General features: G+C 52.6%; 9 protein-coding genes across 9 annotated transcripts; 3 read left to right on the top strand and 6 right to left on the bottom strand.

Annotated features, from left to right (window-relative positions):
- Positions 1–410: 410 nt before the first annotated feature.
- Positions 411–4,431, bottom strand: N7510_001015 (DNA repair protein SMC6; the record flags this gene model as incomplete). Its single annotated transcript, XM_056972942.1, has 11 exons — positions 411–606; positions 668–969; positions 1,021–1,123; positions 1,182–1,838; positions 1,906–2,171; positions 2,222–2,336; positions 2,385–2,947; positions 3,003–3,230; positions 3,281–3,800; positions 3,863–4,263; positions 4,330–4,431. The coding sequence occupies 11 exons, from the start codon at positions 4,429–4,431 to the stop codon at positions 411–413; spliced, it is 3,453 nt and encodes a 1,150-aa protein (XP_056838059.1).
- Positions 4,432–4,701: 270 nt separating this feature from the next.
- Positions 4,702–6,481, bottom strand: N7510_001014 (M20 family dipeptidase; the record flags this gene model as incomplete). The annotated part of the gene is made up of 5 exons (XM_056972941.1): positions 4,702–4,882; positions 4,934–6,051; positions 6,110–6,177; positions 6,238–6,269; positions 6,330–6,481. The coding sequence occupies 5 exons, from the start codon at positions 6,479–6,481 to the stop codon at positions 4,702–4,704; spliced, it is 1,551 nt and encodes a 516-aa protein (XP_056838058.1).
- A 246-nt stretch (positions 6,482–6,727) lies between these two features.
- On the bottom strand, positions 6,728–7,817 carry N7510_001013 (mitochondrial 54S ribosomal protein mL58; the record flags this gene model as incomplete). Its single annotated transcript, XM_056972940.1, has 2 exons — positions 6,728–7,257; positions 7,799–7,817. The coding sequence occupies 2 exons, from the start codon at positions 7,815–7,817 to the stop codon at positions 6,728–6,730; spliced, it is 549 nt and encodes a 182-aa protein (XP_056838057.1).
- A 51-nt stretch (positions 7,818–7,868) lies between these two features.
- Positions 7,869–8,983, top strand: N7510_001012 (uncharacterized protein; the record flags this gene model as incomplete). Its single annotated transcript, XM_056972939.1, has 2 exons — positions 7,869–8,123; positions 8,246–8,983. 2 exons carry the CDS (start codon positions 7,869–7,871, stop codon positions 8,981–8,983), a joined length of 993 nt encoding a protein of 330 aa, XP_056838056.1.
- A 364-nt stretch (positions 8,984–9,347) lies between these two features.
- Positions 9,348–11,422, bottom strand: N7510_001011 (cystathionine gamma-synthase; the record flags this gene model as incomplete). Its single annotated transcript, XM_056972938.1, has 5 exons — positions 9,348–9,476; positions 9,530–9,572; positions 9,627–9,810; positions 9,872–11,279; positions 11,378–11,422. The coding sequence occupies 5 exons, from the start codon at positions 11,420–11,422 to the stop codon at positions 9,348–9,350; spliced, it is 1,809 nt and encodes a 602-aa protein (XP_056838055.1).
- Positions 11,423–11,789: 367 nt separating this feature from the next.
- On the top strand, positions 11,790–15,116 carry N7510_001010 (rRNA-processing protein UTP22; the record flags this gene model as incomplete). Its single annotated transcript, XM_056972937.1, has 1 exon — positions 11,790–15,116. The coding sequence occupies one exon, from the start codon at positions 11,790–11,792 to the stop codon at positions 15,114–15,116; it is 3,327 nt and encodes a 1,108-aa protein (XP_056838054.1).
- Positions 15,117–15,296: 180 nt separating this feature from the next.
- N7510_001009 (uncharacterized protein) lies at positions 15,297–19,249 on the bottom strand (the record flags this gene model as incomplete). Its single annotated transcript, XM_056972936.1, has 3 exons — positions 15,297–18,522; positions 18,576–18,724; positions 18,776–19,249. 3 exons carry the CDS (start codon positions 19,247–19,249, stop codon positions 15,297–15,299), a joined length of 3,849 nt encoding a protein of 1,282 aa, XP_056838053.1.
- Positions 19,250–19,501: 252 nt separating this feature from the next.
- N7510_001008 (Oxysterol-binding protein) lies at positions 19,502–23,070 on the top strand (the record flags this gene model as incomplete). Its single annotated transcript, XM_056972935.1, has 12 exons — positions 19,502–19,624; positions 19,678–19,772; positions 19,836–19,935; positions 19,990–20,171; positions 20,224–20,408; positions 20,459–20,925; positions 21,172–21,578; positions 21,638–21,714; positions 21,774–21,813; positions 21,865–21,934; positions 21,988–22,047; positions 22,117–23,070. 12 exons carry the CDS (start codon positions 19,502–19,504, stop codon positions 23,068–23,070), a joined length of 2,760 nt encoding a protein of 919 aa, XP_056838052.1.
- Positions 23,071–23,553: 483 nt separating this feature from the next.
- Positions 23,554–27,389, bottom strand: N7510_001007 (condensin subunit YCS4; the record flags this gene model as incomplete). Its single annotated transcript, XM_056972934.1, has 5 exons — positions 23,554–23,727; positions 23,781–26,159; positions 26,212–26,353; positions 26,406–26,529; positions 26,579–27,389. 5 exons carry the CDS (start codon positions 27,387–27,389, stop codon positions 23,554–23,556), a joined length of 3,630 nt encoding a protein of 1,209 aa, XP_056838051.1.
- Between the last annotated feature and the right edge of the window lie 181 nt (positions 27,390–27,570).

Genomic DNA, 27,570 nt, shown 5'->3' with positions numbered 1-27,570 from the left:
AAAGCAGTCAAGACGTTAGGCAGACCGTCAAAGCGTATGATGCCACTCAAACGAGGCTTCTGTGGGAGTGGCAGGAGAGGCCAGAGACGGGCTCTCAGGTAGGTATGGTAGTAAGAAGCCCAAGGGGAGCAGAGGGATGAAGAGGACAGGAAGGGCCGGTTGTTGGTTGGCACGGGAGGTAGAGGTTGTGCGAATACTAACTAAAGGGTGATGGGGAGGAAGAAAGAAAAGCGAAGTTGAAGCCGCTTTCACCGGCCCCGCCGCTCTCGCTTAGGTAATGCCCGCATTGCCTACATACTGCAGTATGACTACGACACAGATCTAACTACAGCCTGGAAGTAGTAGTGAACTTCAAACGGGTATTATTGCGCTGAAAATCAAACTCAAACGATTGCCCTGCTAGATCAAGCTCATCGCCGGAACGATAGCGCGGTTTGGCCGCGCTCGGGCTCTGCCAACTCTTTCACCCGGACATCCGGAGCGATGGTGATGTCGGTCTTCGTTCCAGGGGTGATGAGAATGAACTGTCGTCCGATTGACCGTCGGGCTGCAATCATAAGCATGTCAATGGCCATCCTTCTGTTGATATGGTCCATATACACATCGCTGTTTACACAAGTTAGTAAGAAGGCTCAGAAGGGAAACTGGAAGCGACTCGGGGACGTACAACTCATCGAGGCAGCGGATGGGTGATCCCATGGCTTCCCAAAGGGCTAGCAGAAGACACACTTGGGAAAACGACTTTTCACCCCCAGATAGTGTTTTAGCGCCACGGCCCGTGGCATCGTCCTTGGTGATATCGGGTTCCACTTGCAAATCCAAGAGTTTGCCGGTATGATCTGCGAGAAGCCGACCACGGAAGCTTCGCTCGCTCAGAAGATATGTGAATTGAGCTTTGGCCCGAGAAGAGATGTGAGACCGGAAGATCTCCCACCGCTTCTTCCGATTCTCCAGGGTGTCTTTGAACATCTGGACAAGAATGCGTTAGACAAAGAGAATCACAAAGTTGCCGGAACATACCTGAGCCAGTGCTGTCAATTCCTCCACCTGTTTCTTGGCCCGCAGGTAAGCAGATTCTGTTCTGCCAGCTTCCGCAGCGATCTCATCTCGTGATGCCCCAAGCCTAAATGGAGTTAGCAAGTACGAACCCCCCGGAGGCTGCTAGGATCAAAAAATCATACTGTTGATTGTACCGCTGGAGATCCCGATTCAATGTCTCCAGTTTCAAGTCCAAGCTCGCCGGAGTTTCTCTTTCATCGACAGGAACGCGAGCGCAGACCATGCTGGCCTTTTCATTGTAATCGACAACTCGTGCAGCGAGCTGTTCGCGCTTTTCGTGGATCCGCGCTCTGTCACGCTTATCACCATTGATGCGTTCAACGGCAGCATTCTTGTCGCTGAGAATCTTACGGCGCTTGTCAGCCACGCGCGCCTTCTCACTCTCAGCCACTCGAGAATTTTCTTGCAGCTCTGAGAGTTCGCCATCCTTGGCCTGCAATTCTCGCCGAATCTCCTTCAGGGTCTGCATCATTGCGCTCATGGCCGCAACGCTATCCTGGTAGGACCCCTCGTTAATCCGCTTCTCGTGTTCAGCTTCCCTCAGGGCTGCGTGAAGCGCATCAATATGCCCATCTTCGACATTTTCTTTGTCTAGGGCATCTTTGAGGGCTTCTGCATGGTCTTCCATTCTCTGCATATTGATTTGCAACTCTTTCTCCCTCCTTCCATGCCTTATCTGCGCCTGCTTACAAGCCTCGACTCGGGCACGAGCTGATCGCAATTGTTGTTCCAGCTCGTTCGCTTCACGCTTGAGGTCTTGGACCACTTCATTCTGCACACTGTAAGTCGAAAACGGGTTAGTATATTGAGCGCAATGTAAAAATTCATGTCGACTGGATATTTTACCTGATTTGGGAGGCGAGGTCCGATTTCATCCGGGGATTGCCACGATACATGGGTACGGGAGACTGGGTTGGTTCGCCAGCTCGGGTGTATGAGAGATGCATTCCTCGGCGGCGATCTTTTGCATCGATGCAAAAGCATCGTTTCACGTTCCTTGGGCGCTGGCCATCGAAGAGCACAGAGGTCGCTTCATCTAAGCTCTCAATCAACAGCATTTGCTCTATTCCGTGGTTGATAATCAACTGTCGGCGTACTAATTCGTTATCAATCTGCAGGGTGTTAGCAAGCTCGCGATATTTCAGCCATATAAACTTCTTACTTGGAGAACCCGCAAGGCAGTATCATATTCAGGGTCCGGTTCGTGGGCAGATGTATCGAGGTGACCGCCCCGCCCAATGAGAATTGGACATTGGCTGCCGTAAATTCTTGTCAGACTAGACATGCTCTCATATAGAGTAGGACCAGGATATTTGTATGCTTACCAGTTCACCCGTTGCATGATGCTGGAAAGAAGATTCATGTCTTGCTTCGAAGTCACGATGAAACTGCCGAGTGTAGCACCGAAAGAATGTTCCAAAATCGATGACCACTTCGGTTTGAGCAACGTAACGTGATGACCGATTGGGCCGACTGGACGTGTAGCGAACGATCGTTCTTGCTGTTGAATGGCTCTCAGAAGCATAGGCATCCTTTCATGGAAACCGGATTGAGTTCGTCCGTCCTCTCTCGAGAGGGCTCTGAGACGGGTCTCTGCCTGCTCAATATCATTCCTTTTCCGTTCAAGAGGCTTCCTCGCCAACTCTGCTTCCTTCTCAGCAGTTTGAAGATCTTCGCGTATCTGGTCAACACCATTGCGATGCTCGTCATATTCACGCCGAGCAGATGCAGCGTCGTTTGCTGCTTGTTCACACTCCTCTTGCTTCCGAGCATAGCTCCCACCGCTCGCATCAGCAAGACGTTGGTTCTCGTCGTCAATCTTTTGCTGTGCGTCTTGGACTTGGATGTCTGCTCGCTTGACATAATCCCTGATTTGACGTTGCTCGGCCTACAATTGGTTAGCAATGTTGCCAGGAACGTTGAGTGCCCTGAACGAAAATTACCTGGAGGTCATGACGGGCATTCATCTGCTCATCTAATTTCTCTTTGATTTTGTCCTTTTCTCCCTGTCCTTCCTCCAGCGCTTGTGCAGCTCGCGAAGCATGTTCATCCGCTGTTTCAGATTCCTGTTCAACATCTTGAAACGCGTCGTCGAATCGACCGAGTTCAGCCTCCGCAGATGCTATCAGAACATCCGCTTTGGAAAGCTCCTCGCTCATAGAGTCTCGTATCTGTTTTGGTCAGACTGACGGACAATCACAATGGGAATGCATCCTCATACTCTCTCTTGTTCCTCTACCTGGGCCCAGGCCGCTTGACCCCGGATGAGCCGGAGGCGCTCTCTCAAGGAATCATGCTGATCGGAGATTTCCAATTTTTTCTTCGCCGCATCCCTTCGATTTCCCAAGATCTTGATATCCTGTGCCTTATTCCGGAGTTTTTCTTCAATTTGGTCAACCGACTCTTCGATCAATCGGTAATCCTGATCCAGCTGTTCCAGTTGAACGCCCTTGACAAAGAATTTGTATTTTTCCGCCGGGCTGGACGTGCTGAGAAATTGACGGGCCATGTCCTGGGAGAGCACGTTCATTGGGTTGTCGATCTGCAAGGAAAAGTAATCGGTGATAGCATCCAACTCAGCTTTCTTGGTCGAAACTATACGGCCATTCTCAGCCTTAATTTTGAATCCGCTTGCACCGCTCTTGGAGAAATGGCGTTCGACGATAATGGATTTTCCATAGTCGTCTGGCATGTAGGCACCATCGCCTTGATTTTTGATTCGAATGATAATGGTTGCGTTCCTAACAAGAAGCCAGACTCGGTCAGATCTTAGAATTACCAGAGACAGCATCGATGGACTTACTCCTTGCCCTCCTTGATAAAATTCTTGAGGCTCTGCCCACGGTTGGTTGCCGAAGCCTTTCCTCCGAGACAGAGGGTGATCGCGGTCAAGATAGCACTCTTGCCACTGCCATTTTTGCCTACAATGAAGTTGATCAGGGGCCCGAGCTCCACGTGAAAGTGATCGTGACACATGAAGTTGTAGCACTCCACGCGCTCGAGGATACCATGCTCGGCGGGGACGTTGGCCTCGTCGACAAGGTGGGAGTATTTCTCCTGAATGAGTTGTGTTTGACGCAATTCCAGCTCTTCCTCGTCTTCCGTAAGCGCATCGTCGGCGACGGACAAAAATCTGGGCGCGTGTAGATCGACATCCTCTCCTTCGGACGTAGTGAGCGACTCCGATGTACGAGGCCGTTTCCTCTGTGTCGCATGCAGCAGTCAGCGTACTGGATCTCATTTGAATATTTCCGGGAAGGGCATACCTACCGAGTGAGGGGAGGCAGCGCCATTCAGAACAGGGATCGCATCGGATAGGGCAGAGGAGTCCTCGGAGTCCTCAGACTCTTGCACGCGTTTGAAGGATGGCATAGGAAGATAAAGAGCAAATCGGCCGTCATAGGAATGAAACTAGCTCATGCTGAACCGTCGCAGTGGGCTCACTTGCCCGTGATCGATAAAACCAGGTGAAGAGACGGGGAGCGCGCGTCCGGGTATCCTTTTTCGCGTCAGTGGCAGAAAGGAAAGGCGGTCAGCACGTCCACCCACTCGGGATGTTTTCTAATTACAACTACATCGGCATTATTATGGGTTGGACCACAACTCTCTGTATTGTTTTAGGAGAATCAGAAACGAATGAGCCTATGCAATGGGCTCTTCCGCTACGTAGTGCAGATAGGCTCCAAGCAGCTTGGTGCCCTCAATGTAGTTCCTCCGGTCAAGCTTCTCGTTGATCGAGTGCGCGGCATCAGTCGAGCTGCCCATGGGGAGAAGCAGAACGTTCTTGCCTGTGGCTTGCTCAAAGGTCAAGGTGACCGGGATACTGTAGACTCGATTAGCGACACTCGGACCGTCAAGAAAAGATCAGACATACCTTCCACCCTCGCGAGTCAGATCAGGCTGGACACCAAAGACCTGCTCCACGGCCTTGCTGGCGGCGGTGAAGTTCCAGTGCTTGGGGCTGGCCACCCACCACTTGCCATCGTGCTGCAGCCACACATCCAGCTTGTTCTTGCTGTTAAGCTTGGCAAACTCGGCCTTGATGTGGTCGAATACGAGCTTGTTCACATCGGGGCTTTCCATGTTAGGCACGGTGCGGATCGAGAACTTGCCAATCACCTTGGCCGGGATGACCGTCTTCGCTCCGGGGGCGGAGTAGGCGCCTTCCACGCCGTGGATAGACAGGGACGGATAGCGCCACCGGGCCATGAGGGTGCGCTCCTTGGTGGAGTGGATGCCCGTTTCACTGCCCAGAGACTCGTGCAGGTTGTCCATGGTGTAGCTGATGTTGGGGTACAACTTTTTCTCCTCCTCCGTCAGAGGAGCCACCAGGTCCATGATGCCCGGAATGAGAATGTTGCCCTGAGGGTCCACCAGCTTCGACAACACGGTCATCAAATCGGTCATGGGCTCGTGAGCAGAGCCACCAAAGACACCGCTGTGGAGATCCTGAGCAGGGCCGGAGACGCTCACGGAGTAGTAGTTGCAGCCGCGCAGGCCATAGGTCAGGCAAGGCTTCTCAGTACCCAGCCAGTAGTTATCTGAAATGCAAACGGCATCGGCATCCTTGAAAAAGTTTTTGGCCTCGGCTTGGATAAACTCATCCAGACCCTCCGAGCCATACTCCTCCATGCCTTCGAAGCAGCACAGCAGATTGACAGGCAGCTCAACACCGGCTTTGCGGTGAGCCTCAATCACGTTGAGCCAGCCAAGAACGGGGCCTTTGTCGTCCGTGCTACCGCGGCCATACATCCGACCCTTGTCATCGATGGTCAACTCAAAGGGCTCGGTGGCCCAGCCATCTTCCTTCAGGGCGGGCTGCACATCATAGTGGCCGTAGACCAGGATGGTGCGCTTGTTCTTGTCATTGCCGTAGCGGGCGATGACCACCGGTGGGAGATCGAGGTGTTCCTTGCCAGGCTGCTTGCCCAGGGGTCTCTGGTGCACCTCAGCGCCCAGAGCCTCTAGTTCAGAAGCGAGGAATTGAGCCATCTGTGGACCGCGTCAGTCCAAAAAAACCATGACGACGGGGAAGACTCTGCCACCGTACCCGGAACACATCCTTTCGGTTCTCATCTTGCGCGGAGACGGAAGGAATCGCAACCGCCTTTCGCAGACCTTATCATAGGTTGATCAGCGCATGTGGAGGGTCAGTTGTGGTCAATGCAAGGGACATACGATCGATGAAGGAGACAGACGATTCATCGACTCTATCCCGCGAATGTTTCAGTTTTCTCGCCCGACGAGGTGGTGGTGGAAGATGGACTTACTGCTTGAAGAAGGATTCCAGCTGCGGCGCCATTTTGGAGTCACTGATATAGCCGTAGTAAAAGCGACGAGGAGGGAGAGAAGCACGAGCACAGAGAGAAAACCGGGGGAGAAACGACCGAGCGACCGTTGCGCGGAGAGCAAAGAGGGGCATTGGAGGGAGTGAGTTAGTAATGGACCGAGTGAAATGGTTAGTTGCGGCCACCAACCAAACAAGTAGTACATAGTCGGATACACCCGGCTAGTTATCGGCACTAGAACAGGTACTTATATTGATTATTATTGCGTGCTAAATAGCGAGAATTGAGAAGGATGGTTTAGTATGCATTTGGATGCGGCGCATAACACAAGCTAGAGTACAATGTCTTTCTTTACAAAGAGAAAAAAAAATATATAGACCCTACGCGTCCCGTCCCCAGGCCTCCCGGCGCAGTTGCCGGTCCTCCCTGGCCATCCGTCGCTTCGCACCCCAGCGGGATTGGACGGCCTCCAAGACCTGCTTCTGGATCTCCTTCTTCTGCTGGCTGGCTTCACAGACCATGGCAACAAACATGGGCGAGCAGTCAAACCGTTTCGCCAGCTTGTGGCGGCTCCATTTCATCGGGTCCTCGAGCCGGAGTTTGCGGATCTCCTGGATATCCGACGGGCTTAGGTGGTATTTCTTCTCGTGCACTTTCTTGAACACGCCCGGAAGGCTTTCGACATCTTGCTTCACGGGCTCCTCGGGCCGCATCGCTCGCCGGACATCATCCGGGGGCAGAAACTTGGTTGGCGTATGGTAGACATTGGGAGCACTGGAGGGAGGGTTGTAGATGATGTGGTCCTGGTGCTCGGCGGACGAGCCAAAGGAGGCGTCGGGTTTGACGCGTAGGCGTTGCTTGGTCCGCCGATATGAAGACTGATGGCGCCGCGACCCCAGGACTAAGGACTCTGTCCATGATGGGAGGAGGAATGGCAGAGAGAGCCATGGCCGTTTCGGCCCCGTGATGAGGGTCGCCATCGGGGTCCAGTGGCGGGTCAATTGGTGGATGGGCTGAAGATCAAAAATAGCAATGGTCAGCGACCGTCGTGAAACACATCTCACACACCGGAGGAAATGAAGACTGTACCGGGAATGGGGGGAGAGGGCGAGATCCGGGGGATCGGGGAAGCGTAGAACGGATGGAACAGCCCTGAAGTTTTTCCCAAGGGTCACGAGACCTGCTAGATCAGGCATAGTGCTTGGGGGGAAGTACCTGGTACTTTACTCCACTGTGCAGCCGCCCGCTAGACCCCAAGTAGCGGGTACTGCGACACTCACTAATGTTTGATCACCTGCACACCGGCGTCATCATCGATCCCTAAGACACACAAAATGTCGCCTCCTTGACTGCTTTGGCTCGCATAGCTTACTGCCCTTCCAGCCTCCCCTCCTCCAACGTCATCGGCGGGCTGTTTTTGGTCATGGCCCTCTGTTAGGTTGTTCTCTCACCTCCCTCAGCGGCCTTCATCTTCACTAAATAAAGCCATTGTTCTCGGACTGTATCCCAACTCTCGTCGTTATGGCCGAATCCCAAAGCAGCGTGCGGCCCTCGTTGGTGGATGGTCAGCCTCGACCTCCCCGAACGTTTCAGCTAGATGATCTGGCTGAGCCCGACCGAAATGAATCCCTGACTGCTCAAGATGGAACTCGGATTCGAGCTCCAAAGCCAGGATATCCACCACCCTGGATCCAAATGGAAGATGCCCACAAGGATTGCACTGAGGGAGCATTCGGTGGTGCCTCGAACAGCGGCACGACATCTCCAACATCCCCAGTGAGCCCAATCGAAGGAATGCGCCCACCAAATCCCTTTGATCTGAGACTCCCCCAAGACACCCGCCGTCTCCCGGATGCACAGCTCAACTACCGCCTCGCATACACTCGCCCGCCTCCCAGATCTTTGAGCGAAGCGTCCAGGAAGATATGATCCCGGCGCAAGCACCGTCTTCGATCCCTGCACATATTCGAACAGAAAACTATATTCCCCCGGTTCTCGAGGCATCGTCGGCTGCGATTACGGACGACCATCTGGATCCCGATTCTGTCGAGATTGTCACACATAGTCTACACCAATCTGCTGTCGCAGGAGTTATAGGCGCGTCTTCGATGGAGCAATCGCTATCATCCTCGGTGATCGATGACCACATCCACTCCGATGCTGACGAAGTTTCATCTGCCCACGGGGCCCTGGACTCGACGGACGTGCGACGCTTGAGCTTTATATCCTTTGCTGATGTGGTCAATGCCGAGCACGCCGAAACGGGCGACCCCTGGGCCAGTCGAGATCCCTCCCAACATACATCAGGTCCAGCAATTTCCACTGGCGGTCCTGCAAACCGGTCCCCATCACCATTGCGCTCACCGGCCTCATCACATGCGATGGGAACATCGCCACCAACGAGCATTACGACCTCTTTCAAAGGAACCGAAATGTCCCCTCCGCACGGAGCTCGCGGTGCAGGAAGCCCCTTCCCGACGGCCCAGAGCCCCGTCTCCTCGAGTTTTGGCGGGGAACTCAATATTGAAACAATGCGGCAGGCATTGAGGAGAACGGGGAGCGGTGAATTGGGTGGAGTGGCTAGCCAGACAGCCAGTGCTGTGGGCAATGACGAGGTGATTGATCGTTCGTTTTAGCTACTCCGCTGCGTTTGCTTTGATCTTCTGTCTACCTGGCGTTCGCGTTTTAATAGCAAGGAGGCAATGGAGCTGGAACCCTGCGCATCAACAGAGAAGGGTTAGCTGAGCTCCGGCCAGTTTTCGCTCTCCTTCTCTCTGTCTTGAGCAGGATGGCGTGATGATGGTATCTTTAATTCTTCGTTTCTAACATTATCTACGGATCTGGATATCCACAATTATATGCTTGTTCATTCACCAGGTTCACTCTGATGCTTTAACTAACCTGTTTTTGTATATACACAATTTGAATGCTCAACAACCTTTTGAATAGTGGAAATGCTTATGCTAATTGCAGAGAGCTATTCCTCATGGCAAGACCAGACTAGTCCCCTCGTTTCCTGGCAGCTTCTACGGCGTCCAGGGCGCGTTGTACTCTGGAGCGCAGATCGGCCACGTCCTCCAACCCAACGCTGGTTCTAACCAGATCCGACTCCACCCCGAAGGATTTTGCCTACAAGAAGAGGTTAGTTTCCAAAATCGCCTGCAGTGGAAGGGGGTACATACCCAGTCAAGTTCGCCATAATGGGCCAAGAGAGTGTACGGGGAACTGGCGTGGGTTAGCAAGAAGTGAAAAGAATCCGCAGCAGTTTCGACGACGAACCTCAAAGTAAAGTTTGTACCCAGGCTGGGGCCTTTCAGGACTTCCAGAGTATCGTAAAAAGCGATAGCTTCAGCAGTTGAGTAGAACGTGACGGAGAAGAGGCCTCCATAACCGCCATTGGGATTGCGGAAGCTGTCATAGAAGGCTCTCGTAGGGCTGTACTTGGGATAGTATACTTCTTTCACTATAGTATATGATGACTCGATTAGCAGAAAAGCATGCATAGCTAGAAAAGATGAACTTACCCAGCGGAGATGCTTTCAGCATGGCCGTAATATCTTCGGAAGTGGCATTGATCTTGTCAATTCGGGACACAAAGTCTCGGCTGTTTCGCTCCAGGAAAAGAGCATCCTCCGCCCAATAGATATCTTCATACTCGCGGGCAAATGTCTCTTTCAGACTTTGATAATATTGCCCGGATGGGTTGAGAACGGCGCTTCCTCCCATGACATTGCTGCCTCCGCTGAAGATTTTGGTCAAACTGCTGACCACGATATCTGCATACCGAAGCACGTTGATGTTCAAAAAATTGCCAACGGTCTCATCGACTACGACGGCGAAATCATACCGATCCGCCAACGAGCGTATCCGGACCAGATCCGGGGTCTTCAGCAGTGGGTTTCCGGGTGCCTCTGTGAAGAGTGCGAGGAACCGTTCGCCATTTTTCAGACGAGTTTCCAAGTCATCAAGATCTTCAGATGATCCGTTGCCGTAGAACAAACATCCTGGACCCCATTTCTGTAGGATCTTCAGCGTATCAATGTATGGAAATCCGAAACAGACGCTCTTCTCCTCTCCCCGAGCAGCCATGATGATCTGATGAGCGTTGAAGATAGAGCTCATGCCGGAGGGGTAGAGGAAGACATCATCCTCCGAAATGCCGGCCACTCGGCCTTCGGACGATTTCTCTTCGAGAGCCGCGGGCAGGTCAACGTCGGCTGTCAGCACACCTGCAATGCGTCTCCGCACGGCTTGCTTCGCCTGGTTGGTCAGCGAAGGGCTCAGGTTGCGGCCGAATCGCTCTTCAATGAACTGCCCATATTCTCGTCCCTCTTGGACCCCATTACTTGCCGCGGGCGAATCTCCAGATCCCGCAGCGTGTGCGGAGCCCCGTGTGATGCCGTTCAGAGATCCCCTGCCCTGGTATCGCCGGGGTCCCTTACAGGGTCGCTGTGCAATCGATTCCGCAGTCGAGAGGCCCTTGTCTTCCACCAAAAAGCCGTCCTCCAAGGCACCAAGACAGAACTCGCCGCGCCGACTGGATATGCCGTTTCCAGAATGTTGCCACACCTGTTTGGCAACCGAGGCGTATTCCTTTGGGTAGATAACACTCGACAAGGTGGACGTGATTGAAGTCGCTTCGGTATGCGGGGACGGAATGAAGTTCACGGTTCGGACTTTGGGCGCCGCGTCAGCGGGACAGCGGGATACAATAAATGAGTGGCAGATGCGCGCCGTTTTCGGGGACGCAAATAAAGTGGCTGCTTCGATATTGGGGTCTCCGTGGCGACGAACGATCTCCTGGGCGAGTCTTTGGATACTGGGATGCACGAAAAACCGAGGATAACCTAGTTGCATCTTGCTCATAACCCAGTCCTCTCCTTCCTCATAGCCGACGTTGGATCTCCATGTCGGAAGCGACACGCTGACGGCCTAGAGAGGCTCGGATTAGTGAACTGATCCTGTGAAATGTCCTCCGAGCTGTCCATGGAGGGGCACATAGATCAAGATCGCGGGGCAGCAAGACATACATGGTCGGTGTTGGGAGGCACAGGGCCCCCTAGCGTTTGCAGCATCCTGCGAGATATTGGGAGGTGGTAACGAAATAAGAATTGGATTTGGAAAGTACAAAAAAAGAAAGAATTAGAGCAAGAGGAACAGGAAGAGCAGTGATGACTCCGCTGCGATTTCGGAGGCGTAATACCATACATCAGTGGGTACTTGTAAAATACTTAAATTATCACCAAAAATGAACATAGTGTCATGTAACTTTGAAGTACTTGAAATAAATAATTACAATACCCCGTAACCGTTATCAGTCCCCAAAAAATTTCGCTAGTTATCGTCCTGAGCTTTGATCTTTCTTCTTGTTCTGCTCGATTTTCACTTTTCACTCCTGCAACCCCCCTGGGCGTAGATCCCCTGCCTCAATCACTGACAAGCATGTCGGAGCACACAGTCAAGCGAAGGAAACTCAGCCCTTTGCCAGAGGACGGCGCTCCGCAAGCGATGCAGTCGAAACCATCAACAGATGGAACGGCCCAGCGCAAAGATGGACATTCTACAAAGGCCAATGCGGGGAACCGAGCAAAAGATGAGCGCTCTGCAGAGCTCGCCATGGCTAGCGGCTTCTACAAATCCAGCTTCTTCAAGCTTCAGATGGACGAGTTGCTATCTGGCCTCAGACCAAACTACGAGAACCGCGTGTCGAAGCTTCAGGAAGCACTGCACAAAGTGAAGGATGCTATCGAAAACCTACCCGAAAGGCCGCCGAAGCCTATTTCCGAGGTCGAAAAGGAGTTGCGCAGTCCCAATGGAGTTGTGGTCCCATGGCCGGAACCACGACCCGGCAAGGACACGAAATATACCATGTCATATGCGAAGCCAACAAATATCAATGTGGTGGGAAGCCTCGCCTTGAGGACAGGTGCTCGTACCGCGGAATCTCGGGCAGTTGATCTGGCGGTGACGATGCCTAGCTCGCTCTTTCAAGAGAAGGATTTCGTCAACTATCGATACTTCCACAAGAGGGCATATTACATCGCCTGTCTTGCTGCAGGTATCCAGGAATCGATGGCCTCCCTTGGTTTCGAAGTCAAATTTGGAATCCAAGACGGTGACAGCCTCCGTCCTCTCATTTTTTTGGAGCCTCGCGAGGGCAAAGAGAATACCACCCAGCCCCAGATTCGCATCATCACGGCAATTGAGCACACTCTGTTCCCAATCACAAAGACACTGCCAACGAAGTGCAACGTTCGCCAGGGCTCTTCTGCCGACAACTCGGAAATTGGAGAGCCAACTCCGTTTTATAATGCTACCCTGCGGTCAGAGGCCACGGTTTCTCTCTACCACAAAGCTCTACACTCCGCCACTCAAAAATGTGAATCCTTCCGGGACGCTTGCATCCTAGCCCGCACCTGGCTGCAGCAACGGGGCTTCCACACCTCCTTTCAAGGCGGGGGCTTCGGTGGCTTCGAATGGGCGGCACTCATGTCTTTGCTATTCGAGGGCGGTGGTCCGACTGGGCAACCTGTTCTCATGCGTTCATACAGTAGCTACCAGATTTTCAAAGCAACCCTGCAGTTCCTTGCTGGAAGAGACCTGACGAGACCCCTGCTCCTCTTTTCTGGCGACCTCTCTCCCCCACAGGGAGAAGACCCCATTTTATATGATGGCCGCAGGGGATTGAATATCCTCTACAAAATGACTGCTTGGTCTTATGCAACACTGCGTCGTGAAGCAGCAACTACTTTGAAGATGCTTAATGAATCCCGCGAAGATAACTTTGACAAAGTCTTCATTTTGAAAGTCGATGAGCCGACATTGAAGTTTGACCGACTCGTGACGTTCCCCAAGTCTTTCAACGGCGACACTCTCCGAGCACTTCGCGAACAAAATGCGCTATATGAAGTGCTCTCCAGGGCACTTGGAGACCGAGTCAAGCTCATTTCTTTTTCCAGCCACTGTGCCGACACCTGGTCTATTCGCTCCAAGTCCTTGATCAAGAAAGCCAGCGAAAAACTGTCAGTTGGCCTTCTTCTGGATGCTGATAACGCCTCGCGTGTTGTTGACCACGGTCCTCCTGCTGAGGAGAAAGAAGAGGCCGCTTCGTTCAGGTCCTTTTGGGGAGAGAAGGCAGAGCTCCGTCGTTTCAAAGATGGTAGTATTCTGGAGAGTCTTGTATGGTCTGAACAGCCATCAGAAAAATCTATTGTGTACCAAATCTTGGCATATAGTCTCCAGCGGCATTTCAAAATCGCGGAGTCGGATTTCGAGTTTATCGGCGACGAGTATGAGGAAAAGCTCCGCAGCGAAGGTGACGGCATTGTGGCATACTCCAGTCCTCCTTTCCAAATGATCAACGATGCCTTCAACGATCTGGAAAGTTCCATTCGGAACATGGACGAAGTTCCTCTGGATGTTCGACATTTGGCCCCAGCAAGCCCACTTCTCCGATACACGGCGCTCCGAGTTCAAAGCTCTAGCGGAATTGCCCATGAAGCTGCCGACATTGTGCTTCAGTTTGAAAGCTCTGCGCGGTGGCCTGATGATTCCACAGCGATTCAGATGACGAAGGTGGCTTTCCTCATCAAGATCGGGGACTCCTTGGAGTCGGCAGGCACTGCCACTTCGTGCCGTGTTGGCCTGGAAAATGAATCAAGTAAAGTGCTGAACAACGCCTATCTGGATATTCTTCACACCTCAGGCTTTCTTTTCCGCCTGAGAATTCATCACGATCGTGAACAGACATTACTCGAGCGTCAGCTGAAGGATAAGACTCTCAGCCCTCGGGAGAGGGAAGGAATTGCCTATGCTCTCTTCTCCTACAAGAAGCTTTTCACCCAGGCTCCGCGTCTGACACAGGCAATTCGGAGCCTATGTACTCGATATCCGCTTCTCTCACCCACCATCCGCCTGCTCAAACTCTGGTTCAGCTCCCACCTTTTCTCTGCCCAGATTAACGACGAGTTGATCGAACTGTTGGCAACTCGAGCATTCACGCAACCCAATCCGTGGGACTGTCCCTCGAGTGTCATGACAGGTTTTCTGCGCACTTTGCATTCTCTTGCCCGATGGGACTGGCAGCAGGAGCCATTCATCGTTGACCTGGGCGGAGATCTGGACCCCGATGTGACTGAGACAATCCGCACTCGCTTTTCAGCCTGGCGCAACATCGATCCGGCAATGAACACCGTTGCCCTCTTTGTCGCTTCCGACATGGATCATGACGGCGTGACCTGGACACAATACGAACAGCCTTCTAAGGTCGTGGCTGCTCGCATGTCCACTTTGGCAAAAGCGGCAATGAGCGTGGTCCGAAAGAATAGCAGCGACTTTGATGTGTCCGACCTCTTCCAGACTTCTCTGGCTCCCTACGATTTCATCATCCACCTTCGCCCCAAGGTTCTTGGTGAACGATCCGGTGCTGTGGCTAAATTCAAGAATCTGGCCGACACCAGTTCTGCTCGCGCCGGGAAGATGGCAGCAATCAAGTCTTTTGTTCACGAAGTCCAGTCATGCTACAGCCAGGCTATCCTTCTTTTCCACGGAGACGAGCACTGCAGTGTGGTCGCTGGTCTTTGGAACCCCCAAACCTTGAAGCCCAAGAGTTGGAACCTCAAGACAGCGTACTCGACTGCCCCGGCATCCTCGGCGACGTCTAAGGACCGCGTTACAGTCAACCGACCCGCCATCTTGAACGAGATTGCTAGACTGGGTGACGCTCTCGTGGAAAAGATCGAAATCCACGAGACTAGCGAGGAACAGTAGATTGTTTAAAGTAATAAAAATTTCCATCTTATTCTCGAATGTACAATTAAATTACCTGATCACGCCGCTGCAATGCAAGCCTCCCAAGATAAAGAAAAGAAGAATTGAACACAAAACAATCACCGGCATTATAACGAACCACATGAAAGAGAAGTCATTTTGCACCCTGCGTTCTTCTTTTCAAGAGCCGGCCGGCCGGTCCGCTTTGCCCGACGGCACCTGAGAAGAGAAAGAACAGAACTTGTCCTTGATAGCGACAACTTCGTATGTGCCTTCATCGGATATTTTGATGGTTTTATGATGCTCGTAAGAGATGTCATGCTTGATGTCAAGCACCTCCGACTTCTTCCCCTTCCGGACGTTGGAGCTTCGAATGTACCTGTAGGGGGAAAAATCGCTGTCAGCATCGGCCCAGACAGATAAATAGAGAAGGAACTTACGTGAACTCAAAAGGGGGGTTCCCCAAAACTCGAAATGAAGGTCTGCTTCGCCACCTTCGTGGATGTCCACCACAGAGGTCTGGCCTCTGCTGATGCGCACGCTAGGCATCTCATGGATGACCTTGGTGATGTCCTTGTGGGCCTTGCATTTACCACTGGCACCGTCGCTGACCGCGGTGATGGTGAACTCACCGGGACGCTCGGCAATGCGACGGAAATTGGTGTTCTGCGAGGTTGCCTTCCGCTGGGCGCCGTTGAAGGTATAGAATACATCGAATGGAGCATGTCCTGACAGCGAGAATGAAAGACGTTCACCTACACAGTAGTCGGCTTTGGATTCGAGCGGAATGATGGTCGGCACGTCTGACACAGCCACTCGAACCGAAGAGGCGTCGTACTCGGTGGTTCGTTGACATCCACGCGCATCGCGCACTTTGTGAATGCTGACCACATGTTGGCCCAGATCCAGATGACGCCGAGGAATGAGCAGGTTGTGTCGGTTGGAGTTGACTTTTGGGATGGTGACGATCTCCGGTTTCGCGTTCGAGTGATGCTTGATCATGATCTCCAGTGAAAAGGGTGGGATTCCTTCCAGAGTAACGGGGACAGTTTCTTCACCACTGGCATCCTCCTTGCAGAAACCATAGATGTGACCAGGAGAGTCAAACTTGGCAGATGGGAGCGAGTTCACCTGTTGAGTGACCAGCAGGGGGCTGCGCTTCGGGTCATGATCATAAAGGTTGTCGCCAACCTGGGTAAACTTGTAGGTGTATTGACCGGGCTCCGACGTGTCCATCTCCATCGAAGCCACGTGAAGGGCGGTTCTGAGGTTCCGCGATCTCACAGAAGGGGCCCCACGATCCGCTTTTCGCCGCTGTTCGTACTGAAGACTAAACGGAGGATTTCCGGAGAGTCGGAGTTCAAGAGTATCATCGTCACCTTGGCACACTTCAGGCTTGACAACCGAGCCTGTTTTTCCAACTGAGGATCCATCTACAGCGCTGATATGTGGTCGAGGAATCCACGAAACTTCGAATTCGTTCGCAGATTGGGTCACAGAGCCTGGGCACGAGCCGTCAAACACTTCGACGAGCTCATAAAGACCTTCCCTATCCACACTTAGGGCGCTGTTTTCTTCCCAAAACGTTTTCTCCACGGGCGAGGGGTTGACATCGACGTTTTTGTACTTTACCGTCCATGGCCGTTGGCCACTCAGTCGTAGAGGAATATCAACCTTGGTGCCCTGCAGTGCTGATACACTTCTCTTCTTATCGATCTGACCGAAAGATGCCTGAGGAGGTTTTGAACGGGCATCGATCTTGATGCTGTCCTTCAGGTTCCGTTTGCAACTCGACTTGTCCTTGACACTTGTCAAAGCTAAAGTGTATTCGCCGCCGCTAACTAGCTTGTCGGTGATGATTGTCGCCATCTCCGTTTCAGATTCGAGAGTCTGTTTGGACCTCTTCCCATTGTGAACGAGCTCATATTGCAGTGTCCAGGGAGCTTCTCCCAAAAAAGATACGTCCACAGAGACCGATTCGCCAAAACAAGTCTTGCGCGTTTCTCTCGACCCCATGAAATGGGCCGAAGCTGGTGGTTTCACGTCTTGTTCCAGAATCGGAGTTTGATCCTTCAGAGACCGTGGAGAATAGATGGAATCTTCAATATCCAAGAAACGGTACCGGTAGTAGCCCGCCTCTGATGGTGTGAAGTCGAGTTGAGACCTCAATCCGTCGATCTTTTGGGTTTTGGTCACCACGCCTTTGCTGCTTTCAATACTGTATCGGAGACGAAATGGCGGAGAACCCGTCAAGTCCAGGTCAACGAGCAAACCAACGGCATTATTGGCACATCGGTCGAAAATCTTCTCAGATCGAATAGCTAGTTCCGGCTCTGGAGGATTGTGCAAGTAACACGATGAGGGCTCCAGAACTTCACCTGGGCAGTATTGGCTGGAGACAGACGTCAAGGCATACCAGCCCGGCTCCTTGATGGGAGTTTTCTGATCCAAATGCTTCAATACAAGAGTTCGAGCATCTTTCGGGGCATCGTCATTGCCTCTGAACGAGTAAACGACGGAGAATGGCCCATCTCCAACATAGCCGTTTCCCACCGCGTGGAAGCTGACAGGTAGGTTCACGCTATCTCCCCGAGCAACCTGCAGTGGATGTTGGTCATTGCATCCAGATAGAGACAGTCGTGGGCGTTCATGGACGGAGAACTGGTGCCATTGCGATACTGACTTGGCGGATGGCCGATCTCCGTCATCAAAGAGAGTAGAATAATTGGCGACATTTCCGAGAGCATCATGGACTTCCTCAATAGTGTAAAACCACTCTCCACCCACATTCAATGACTCGTTCAAAGGCAGGTCAATCTTCTGGCTCTGGGCCCACGAAATATCTGGCTGAGTCTCACTGAAAAGAGCGCCACTGGCCCTCTGATTCAGCAATGGAGAGCGCAGATTGTCAGGCTGAATGTTCTGGAAGGAGAACCCGCGGTCGAGGTGGTTAACTTGGCGGCTGTACTTGATTTTCAAGGGTGGTGTTCCCTCAACCTCGAGAACCAGGTTGGACAGTTCCCCCTTGCATTTGTTTGTATGTGAGTTTTTGATCAGCGCTCGCGGGCAAGAGACGACAAGTGCATCAGATGTACGCGTGTGAACATCTAGCTGAGATTCATCCACCACCCGCTGTAGACGATAGATACCTGTCTTCTTCACGGGTAGGAGCAGATCCCGATGGGCGACAGGCTCTCGGTTTGCATGCCGTTTGTCCGCCTGGCGTTTCAGTTGCTTGACTTGTTTTGCCGGGATGGTCAGAGTTTCGTTTTCGCCGGTGTTCAGATCAAGTCGCAATACCTCGATCATGATGGGGTCGGTTTGATTGACGCGAATCGGGAGGTTAACCGTGTTTCTTTGGGAATCAATGCAAAGCGCCTCGCGATCGGGATTCAGAACAGCCGACCTAGCCCCAGTCAGCTTGAAGATCGCACATCCACATCCGGGTTCCCGACTCACCCTTCGGGCAAAATGTGCACAATTTGTTTCCCTAAAATCAAGGACGCATTGTGTATAATATCTCCGGGTTTGACCCTTCGCTCCGAGATGGAGAGTTCGCGATCATATGCGACCTTGACCATTCCTCCAATCCAGGCGCCCATCGGAATCTAATACGAGTTAACTAAAGGTTGAAATTAGGAGGCGGGAAGGGTGCCCACCGGTATGCGAAACATCAAAAAGATGTTGCCCACCGCATGAAGAAGGAATAGCGACAGCGTCGTGGGGAATGCCCACTCCAGCCATGGGATGCGCAACGCCTGTAACCCAAATAAAAAGAAGCCATCCACCGACACCCACTTCAGAAACAACCAGGTCGCATCCAAATCGTCAGACGCTGTCCACGAATCGTACACTCGCCAGGCATTCAGTGCCAGATAGAAAGCGACCACGTAGAGGCGTTGCGACGGAGCGTCGACCACGTCGACGGGGATCAACGGTGTCGCATTTGGGCGTTGTTGGATCGCCTTGGACGGGGATTTCGATGGAGACTTGGCGGGCTTGAGGGAGGGCTTTAGAGGAGACCGTGTATCGCGAGACTGAGAGCGCGTCGGGGTCTCAAAGAGCCTTCTCCGTTGTGGGAGAGTCTGGGGCGTCTGAGGAAACGCAGACGGGAGGCGGGGCGTGCCATTCATGGCAGCAGCATGCTGTGGTTAGAGGATATTTGGCTGGGTGGAGGAAGGCAGACAAGATTATGAGGAGGAAGAGGACGAAGAGAAAAACAGTTGTGGTGGGCAGGATCAAGTAGTCGTTGGGTGTTTGTTGCAGAGTGTGAGAGAAACAAAAAACGCGTCGGGAGGAAAGAAGAAAAGGAAGGGAGCTCGGTCCACCCACCATTCCTGGTATACCTCAACTCCCCAACTTCCAATTCATTCACTCACTTCGCCATGGCCGCTCGCAAACGACGCCGTAGCCCGTCGGCAGACATTTCAGTCTCCGAAATCTGCCAGCGGGCGACATCTCAGGAGCGAGACAGCTGGAATGGCTTCTGTGAGATCGAGTCAGAGCCAGTAAGTGACCAATCATTCCTCGCTTTGGGACCGCATTTTGACCATCTTGCCAGGCCCTTTTCAATGTGATGCTCCGGGAGTTTGGAGTCAAAGGGGTCAAGGTGCAAGAAGTTGTTTCGCTGGACGAAGAGATGATGGCTTTCCTCCAGTATGCCTGATATATGCCCTTTCGCCTGGATACGGAGAGGCCCTTCTAACATATTGTGTACAGTAAGCCGGTCTACGGATTGATCTTTCTCTTCCGCTGGCGCGAAGATGATTTCGGAAAGCAAGAAGCAAGCTGCCCGGAGGGCCTCTGGTTTGCCAATCAGGTCAGTCGTGTGAATGGTCAGGAACCGCTTCTAAGCTGAAGATGGCGACGACAGACCGCCGATAATGCATGCGCGAGTGTCGCATTGCTGAACATCGTCAACAACATCGAAAATATCGACTTGGGAGAGAATCTTCAGCACTTCAAGGATTTCACCATGCCATTCACCCCGGCGCTACGGGGCGATGCCATCAACAATTTCGAGTTTGTCAAAAGAGTCCACAACTCTTTTGCACGGTACCGGACCTCTTCCTTCGATGTTCGTGCACTGGATAATGATTCCCTCTAGAAAAATGGACATGCTCGGTTCAGATTTTCAGCTCAAAACCGAATCCAAGTCTAAAAAATCTAGCAAGGCCAAAAACAGCCATGATGAAACTGACTCGGATGCTTCCTTCCACTTCATCGCTTTCGTACCAGCAATGAGAAAAGTGTGGAAGTTTGATGGCCTCGAACGGCAGCCCCAAATGTTGGGTAAGTGTGTGCGCGCTTCGGCACCGATCCTTTCTCATGATTTTCGGTAGGCGAATGCAGCGAAGAAGACTGGCTGGAGTTGGTCAAGCCGGATATTTTCACGCGTATGGCGGCATATGAAGAGGACCAGATCGAGTTCTCCATCCTGGGTCTCGTGCGAGACCCCCTGCCCGAGCTGCTGGGACAGCTTGCGGTCAACGTGCGGTGTCTAGAGATCCTCAACCAGTGTATCTTGTCCCAGACAGAAGAAGAGCTGGGAACCACACTGAATGCGCTTCAGGAGACGATACTAGGACCTGACTCCTCTCTGCCCTTGACGCGCGAGGATATCAACACGGCCGACGTGTCTGCTCAAGAGCGCGAGTACGAATCATACTCTGCGGCACAATTACAGCAAGCACAGCAGGAGCTCAGCAATGCGCAGCGGGGCTTGCGTGCAAGCATCCAGGAGGAGAAACAGTCACAGTGGGCAGACGCGGACTATGCTGCTGGACGGCGGTTTGACTATGCTCCCGCGGTGCGGACTTGGCTGCGATGCTTGGCCCGCAAGCAGCTGATTCAGGAATTGCATTGGTAGTTAGTTAGCTTGGGTTTGTTCGGTAACTACCTACTTGTTTCCCATAGTTCACCTTCGCGGCCATTATTATTGGTTGCCACACGGGCACCTCATGGTCCCGCATAGGGTTGAGATTGGCCCGCTGATAGTAGATAAGCAGAGGTACTGAGTACTTGGGCACAGCTATGACAGCTCACTACATTCCAGGTACCTGATACTTCTAGCGTCTGGCCCTCGTTTTTGTATTCAAAACGCACGTCACCGCCCAGCGCCAACTTCCCATCCTCTCTTTTCGTTCTTTTGCATTCTCGTTTGTTTCAATCTGGAACATCCTGGTCTACGTGGGATCTGCCTTGCCCTGTCTCTTGTCGAATCCCTCCCTCTTCTCTCCTCCACAACCAGAGGCAGGTCCCCGAGACGCTCCTCGGTTTGCCACCCTTTACCCACACCTACCACCTCGCCTCTTCAACGAAACATTCTTTAAGTTCCCCCCACTCACACATCGCTCCGACAGTTTCAACAACCTCACCCGCCATGTCATCCGTCGACGCAACACCCGAGAAAGCCCCCGATGATTCTTCCAAGCTGAAAACCTTCCTGGGCATCCTGCGCAAGTACGCGCCCCGCTAGACACAACATAGGAACAAAGCGCTGATGCATGTGCGTGGTCTAGGTTCGTGGGTGTGACAGACATCGCCTCGGTGCGCTTCTCGCTGCCAGCGCAGCTGCTCGAGCCCCGGCCGAATCTAGGTAAGTGGAAGCTTGTGATTGTGCGGGGTTCAAAAGAGCTGACTGGATGTTTCCCCAAGAATATTGGCACTACCTGGACCGACCCGAGACTTTTGCGAGGTCAGCACCCTAATTCAGCGCACTAAACTAATGCTGACATCTGCGCTACAGCATTGGCAAGTCCGATGACGAGCTAGGTCGGATGCTGGAAGTGTTGCGGTTCTGGTTCACCAAGGACTTGGTATATATTTGATTGGTCCCGCAGGAAGATGACGTTTGCTGAAAATGCGACAGAAATACATCAAGGGCAAACCGTGCAAGCCATACAATTCGACTCTCGGTGAATTCTTTCGGGTAAGTCCCTTGGTCTGTCCTTCTGGAAGCTCTTGGTCCGCTGAACCTGTCGTCTTTGCTTTCATATAGTGCAGCTGGGACGTGTCAGATGCGGTCCCCGAAGAAGCGAACCTGCCTGGTGTGAGCTCAGGTAGCAGCGGTGCTTCTACCGTTGGTGATAGCACCGGGGAAACGGTCAAGGTATCCTATCTGACCGAGCAGACCTCACACCACCCACCTGTCTCCGCATTCTATATCGACTGTGCGGAACGGGGAGTCACCGCGCGCGGGTTCGACCAAATCAGCGCCAAGTTCACCGGCACCAGCATTCGGGTATCTCCCGGTCAGCACAACTTGGGCATTTTCGTCACACTTGAAAAGAGAGACAACGAGGAGTACCAGTTAACCCATCCGTCCGCACATCTGGGAGGCCTGCTGCGAGGCGCCCTGTCGATTACCGTCTCCGATACATGCTATATCAACTGCCCGAAGACAAAAGTCAAGGCTATTCTGCAGTACCTGGAGGATGGGTGGCTTGGACGGTCTCAATATAGGGTGCAGGGGGTGATATTCCGCTACGATCCCGACAATGACACCATCACAAATATCAAAGATGTGCCAGAGGGGGATGTGCTGGCCCGGATCACCGGCTCATGGCATGGCAAGATTTATTTCACCCCTACAGGGACCAAGGAGCCTTGCTTGCTGATCGATATCACCCCTCTCTGCCCCACGACAAAGACTCTCCCTCCAGACGAAGAGCAGCTGTCCAACGAATCGCTCAAATTCTGGTCGGACGTCACCTCCGCCATTATTGACAAGCGGTTCACCCAGGCCACTAAGCTGAAACAGGAAATCGAGGAACGGCAGCGACAGCGGGCCGCAGAGCGCAAAGAGAAAGACGAGGAGTGGAAGCCGCGCTTTTTCACTGGCGCAGTCACGCCGCTGGGTAAACCAGAACTGACCGAGGAAGGACAGAAAGTCCTAGAAGGCATCCGATCCGGCCACTACGCCTTGGAGGAGAGCGATATGCAGGGCGCATAAACCAACCGTTTTGATCATGTTGATTCGATTATTGTCCGTGGCGTATCTGGCATGCGACCCTGCAAACTCGGCGTCTCTTTGTTGCTTTCCATCTGGTCTGCCCTGCTTCTCTTCACATACTTAGATCTTTCACAGAAGGGACTTGGCGCTCTTCATGTATCTTTTTTCTTGTTCCCTCCCCCATTCCTCCTGGGCACTTCGGTGGATAGTGGATAACAGTGGTCCCTGCGTCCCGAAGTTGAATCAGGCATCCAGAATGAATAATAGAAGTCGAGGCTTAAGTTCATAGTACTATCCTGTGCAATCCCTCGTAGAGATTACAATATACGCTAGAAAAGGATCTTTTTCCGAAGAGAGAGCTGTTGATGAGCTGTAGTAAAAATTCATTATCAAAACTCCACGAGAAACCAACCGCCTTCCAGTTGCACCCATGCTCAATACAAACAATGTACAAATTATAGTGTCAAGACCAACAAGGAGAATCTAGGCCGCCGCACTGGCAACCTTGGTGAAGCCTGCGGTAACGGACTTTGTAATTTCCTCATTTTTATGCGGCAGAAGAGACAAAGCATACGCGACATCATTCCACTGCCGCTCTGTCTCGCACCTTGGTAGCCGAGCAGCCAACTTGTCGGCCAGCTGACGGGCGTGTTTCTCCTGAAGACGTCATTAGCCCAAGCATTGACATGGACGGAGAGAGAAACGCTTACCTTTTCGACGAACCCAATCAAGAACTTGATGATCCGACGCAGCGAAACCTCCTCGAGGTTGCGCTCCGCACTCAGCAGACTGAACATATCGACGAAGTGGTTATACACGGCGTTGTCCTTGGTGGCTAGTTCAGTGAAGAACATGCGCGCCAGATCCGCAATCTTCTTGTCATCATCCTCCAGGCATTTGGCCATCTCACCCAGCTGACCCTTCACTTTGACCTGACCGGCCAAAATTAGGAAGGTGAGAGTCATGAGACATGTGCGCTTCACGGAGGCCTCGTCGTCATTCAAACGGCGGTACAGGAAGTCTGTGTTTTCATCGATGAGATGATTGAAACAGACTGCCATGTCGCCGAGTGCAATTACAGCGTTACTACGCACAATGGGATCCTCGGACCGTTCCATGATGGTGATCAACAGTGGCAGGTTTTTCTCACAGTATTCAGCAGACACACACATCAACTTAGCCATGCACAGTGTCGCCGCGGCCTGCAAGTCGCGGTCTGGGTACGCATTGTTGTTCGCGCAAATCTCAGCCACGAGAGGGCCGAACTTGGCCAGGAGAGAGTTCTCACCGTAGAGAAGCTCGCGTTCCCGAATGTGGGCCATGGCATCCTGGAAATCGTCTTCGGTAGTACCACCGATCAGGTCGAGCTCATCGTCCTCGGCGTTTTCGTCCTGCTGAGGAACAGGGTTTGCAGGCTTGTTTTTCTCCTGCTCGGCTTTGCGGCGTTTGAAGTCCAGTTCGCACAGCTCAAGGTGTACAATCTGCTTGATCGCGATGTGACCCACGACGTAGAGCAATTGCGAGAGAGCAGCAGATGAGGCCTTTGGACTGGATCCTTGGGCGTCACTCGATGCTGTTGCTGGTCGTTGGTCCTCTCCTTCGGCAGAGGTGTGGGAAGAGGAGGGGCGTTGCGCATAGGGTGAGAAAACAAAGACGGTTTTCCGCCGAAGGATGTCGGAGCAAAGAACATCGGGGTGTTTGGATAGAGTGTAGATGGCGCTGATTGCTTGCTCAGCCACGCCATACCACTCTTTGCTATTCGAGACAATTTCCAGCATAGACGCGAGTTTTGTCAAGACCGCATGGTCGTTAGGAAGCTTGGAGATGGCGACATCGCGGGATTTCGCTTGACGCCCGGGAACCATGCGTCGCAATGCAATGCAAGTGTATTTGGCAAGGACAAGGTCCGACCTTCCCAAGCCTCCAAGACCGATTCGCAACATCGCTTCGGTCTCCTTTACCACGACTTCTGGGTCTGCGAGAGCGAGCATGCCGAGCACAATAATTGCCCCGCGGCGTTGGGTTCGCGAGATCTCCTTCTTTTGGACACTGTAGACCTGCCACAGCTTGGCAATCACCGCCTCTGATATATGGCCCGCCTTCATCATGGTAGAAAGTAGCTGCTCGAGGCATGTGAGTTCAGCGGGTGTCGAACCGAATGTCAAACTGATCATATTGCGAGCGATATAGTTTGCAGCATCGTTGGGGCTGAAAGAGTCTGGTGCATCAAAGAAGAGACCCTTATAGGAATCAATCAGATGCGTCTGGACACCCTTTCCTTCATCGCTGTTGCCCTTGGTCCAGATCAGACGGATCATGCGGCGAATACCACTGCGAGCCGTCTCCACCTTGTACGCATCGAGAACGACAAAGAAGTCCATGGCCTCGATGACCTCGCTCTTGTTGCGAGATGAGAGCAGTTGTGAGACGACAGTGGAGGCACTGTGAAGCACTTCAATGAAGCGAATGGCCTCATTATAGTACTTCCTCGTCAATTGCAGCCGAGTCAACAACTCAGACGTCGCTGCTTGTTCCGCGGCCTTTTCTATTTCGGCTTGTTTCTGCTCCTCGGTCATGCGAGGCGCTTTGGAAGGAGAGTCGTCCGGCATCTGAGTGGCCTCGTCTAACAGGTCCGGGTCCACCACCTGAGTGACCCCCTCAAACCCTGGGGTTTCGGGTGGCCGCAGCTCATTCAATTCGGCGTCCACACTGTCAAGTCGGGCCGTCCATTCTTTCTCCGAAAGCTGTCCACCGTGCATAACGCTAAATGGATGGGTGGAAACAAGCTTGGCGAGCAACTTAATGGCGTTTCGACGAACGTTGCTGCTCTTGTCTTCCAAGCTTCGTGCGGCCAACTCAGCGGCTGCCTGTCGTCTCTTGGGGAACTTCTGCTCCAAGTCGCATATTCTCATGAATACTTGGATGGCTCGGCAGCGGCAGTAAGGGTTGATGTCGAGGAATCGCTCTTCCAGGACATCGAAAAAGGCATTTATCTGGGTCTTGTAATTTTCACTGCGCTCTTCCTGTCTACTCAGATCGGAAATGAGGTTCCCGCAGACCTCAACGACTGCACAGCGGAGGGTATATGACTTGAACGGTGTCAGTCTAGACATGGGGTAAACGGGTGGGAGATGTAGATACTTCGCTGTCAAGTTGTTTGGCTAAGAGAGTCATTTGTTTGATGATCAGCCTGGGGGCAAGCTCAGAGAGCTTCACAATAAATGCCGACACGGACTTGGGTCCTCTGGTGTCATTGGAGTTGAATTCTTTATTTCCGAGCTCCCTATACAATGTGAGCGCTGGACCATCAGATACAGAATTGGACACGGTCATACTTTAGGATCTCATCTGAGAGTTGCGGATAGTCATATTGCTCTGCGAGGATGTGAAGGAATTCGGCCATGGGTTCCGACAGATGCTCGAAATACGTCAGGCTCTGCACGATTGAGGTTTGCGCTCCTGCGTATCTGGTTAGAACAATGTACAACACGATATCTTCTATACCTACCGAATGCGTGGCCATGGTGCTTGACCGCGATGCACAGAACCTTGAAAGCGTGCATGCGAATAGCCATGCTCTTGACGCGCTGCTCGCTCTCGAGAATAAGATAGATCGTTCGGGTAAACAAATTAATGAATGTGTCACGATCCGAAGTGGTCAGAAATATGCGCCCCAGTTTAAGTTTCATCACCTTGCACATCGTCTCCATCGATATTTGGATCTGCGGGGTCCAGTCCCAATGGCCATCCTTGGCCGCCTTCTTCGATTTCCCTGCGCCTCGGCGCGCAGGTGCGGCCTCGGTCGATTTTTCTGCGGCTTTGACTTCGACGGCGGAGAGAGCCCACTGAAGGAGAAATCCATACATCTCCAGTAGTTGCTTGTGGTGTTGGATAGCATCCTGCTCGTCGGATTCGAGGTCACTGTGAATCATGTCCGCCTCAACCGACAGTCCCGAGACAATTAAATCCAGGAGTTTGCTGAGTGACTTGGTGGGGAGAAGGGTTGAGTATCTGCAAGAGTTTAAGAGTTCAGAGTCGGTTCCAGATGGGCCATGGGGGAGTTGGGAAGGGACCGGGGCGCACTTTAGAAGAAGTTGCAGGGAGTCAAAGAAAGAGGATCGCGTCAATCCTTCTGGGTTTTCCGCCACTGCGTCTACTATGGGGTTCAGGACATTGTCCACGAGGGCGGCGGACAGCTGCTCAGGATCGGACTCGCAGTCCAGCAGCTCGGGGTCGGCATCGGGAGTAGGGATGGAGGTGGGATCGCTCAAGTAGTACTTGAGCGAATCGTTGATGTCGAACTGTATTCTGTCCTCCATGGCTGGATATGTCTGTGTGGTGGGATGGGAGGAAGACGGATGGATGAGCGCGATCAGTTGCGGCGGGGAGAAACAAACCCGATTAGGTCAGCTGTTTTGTTTTTGCCTGTTTGAGTGCTGGGCGGTAACTATGGGCAATAATGCCCGCGTTCAGTCCTGTCTGTAACTAGGTACTCTAGAG

The sequence above is a fragment of the Penicillium lagena genome (genome assembly GCF_028827675.1).
Source record: "Penicillium lagena strain IBT 129212 chromosome Unknown utg000001l_segment0_segment0, whole genome shotgun sequence".
Lineage (NCBI taxonomy): Eukaryota > Fungi > Ascomycota > Eurotiomycetes > Eurotiales > Aspergillaceae > Penicillium > Penicillium lagena.
This window is presented reverse-complemented; position numbering and strand designations above follow the sequence as displayed.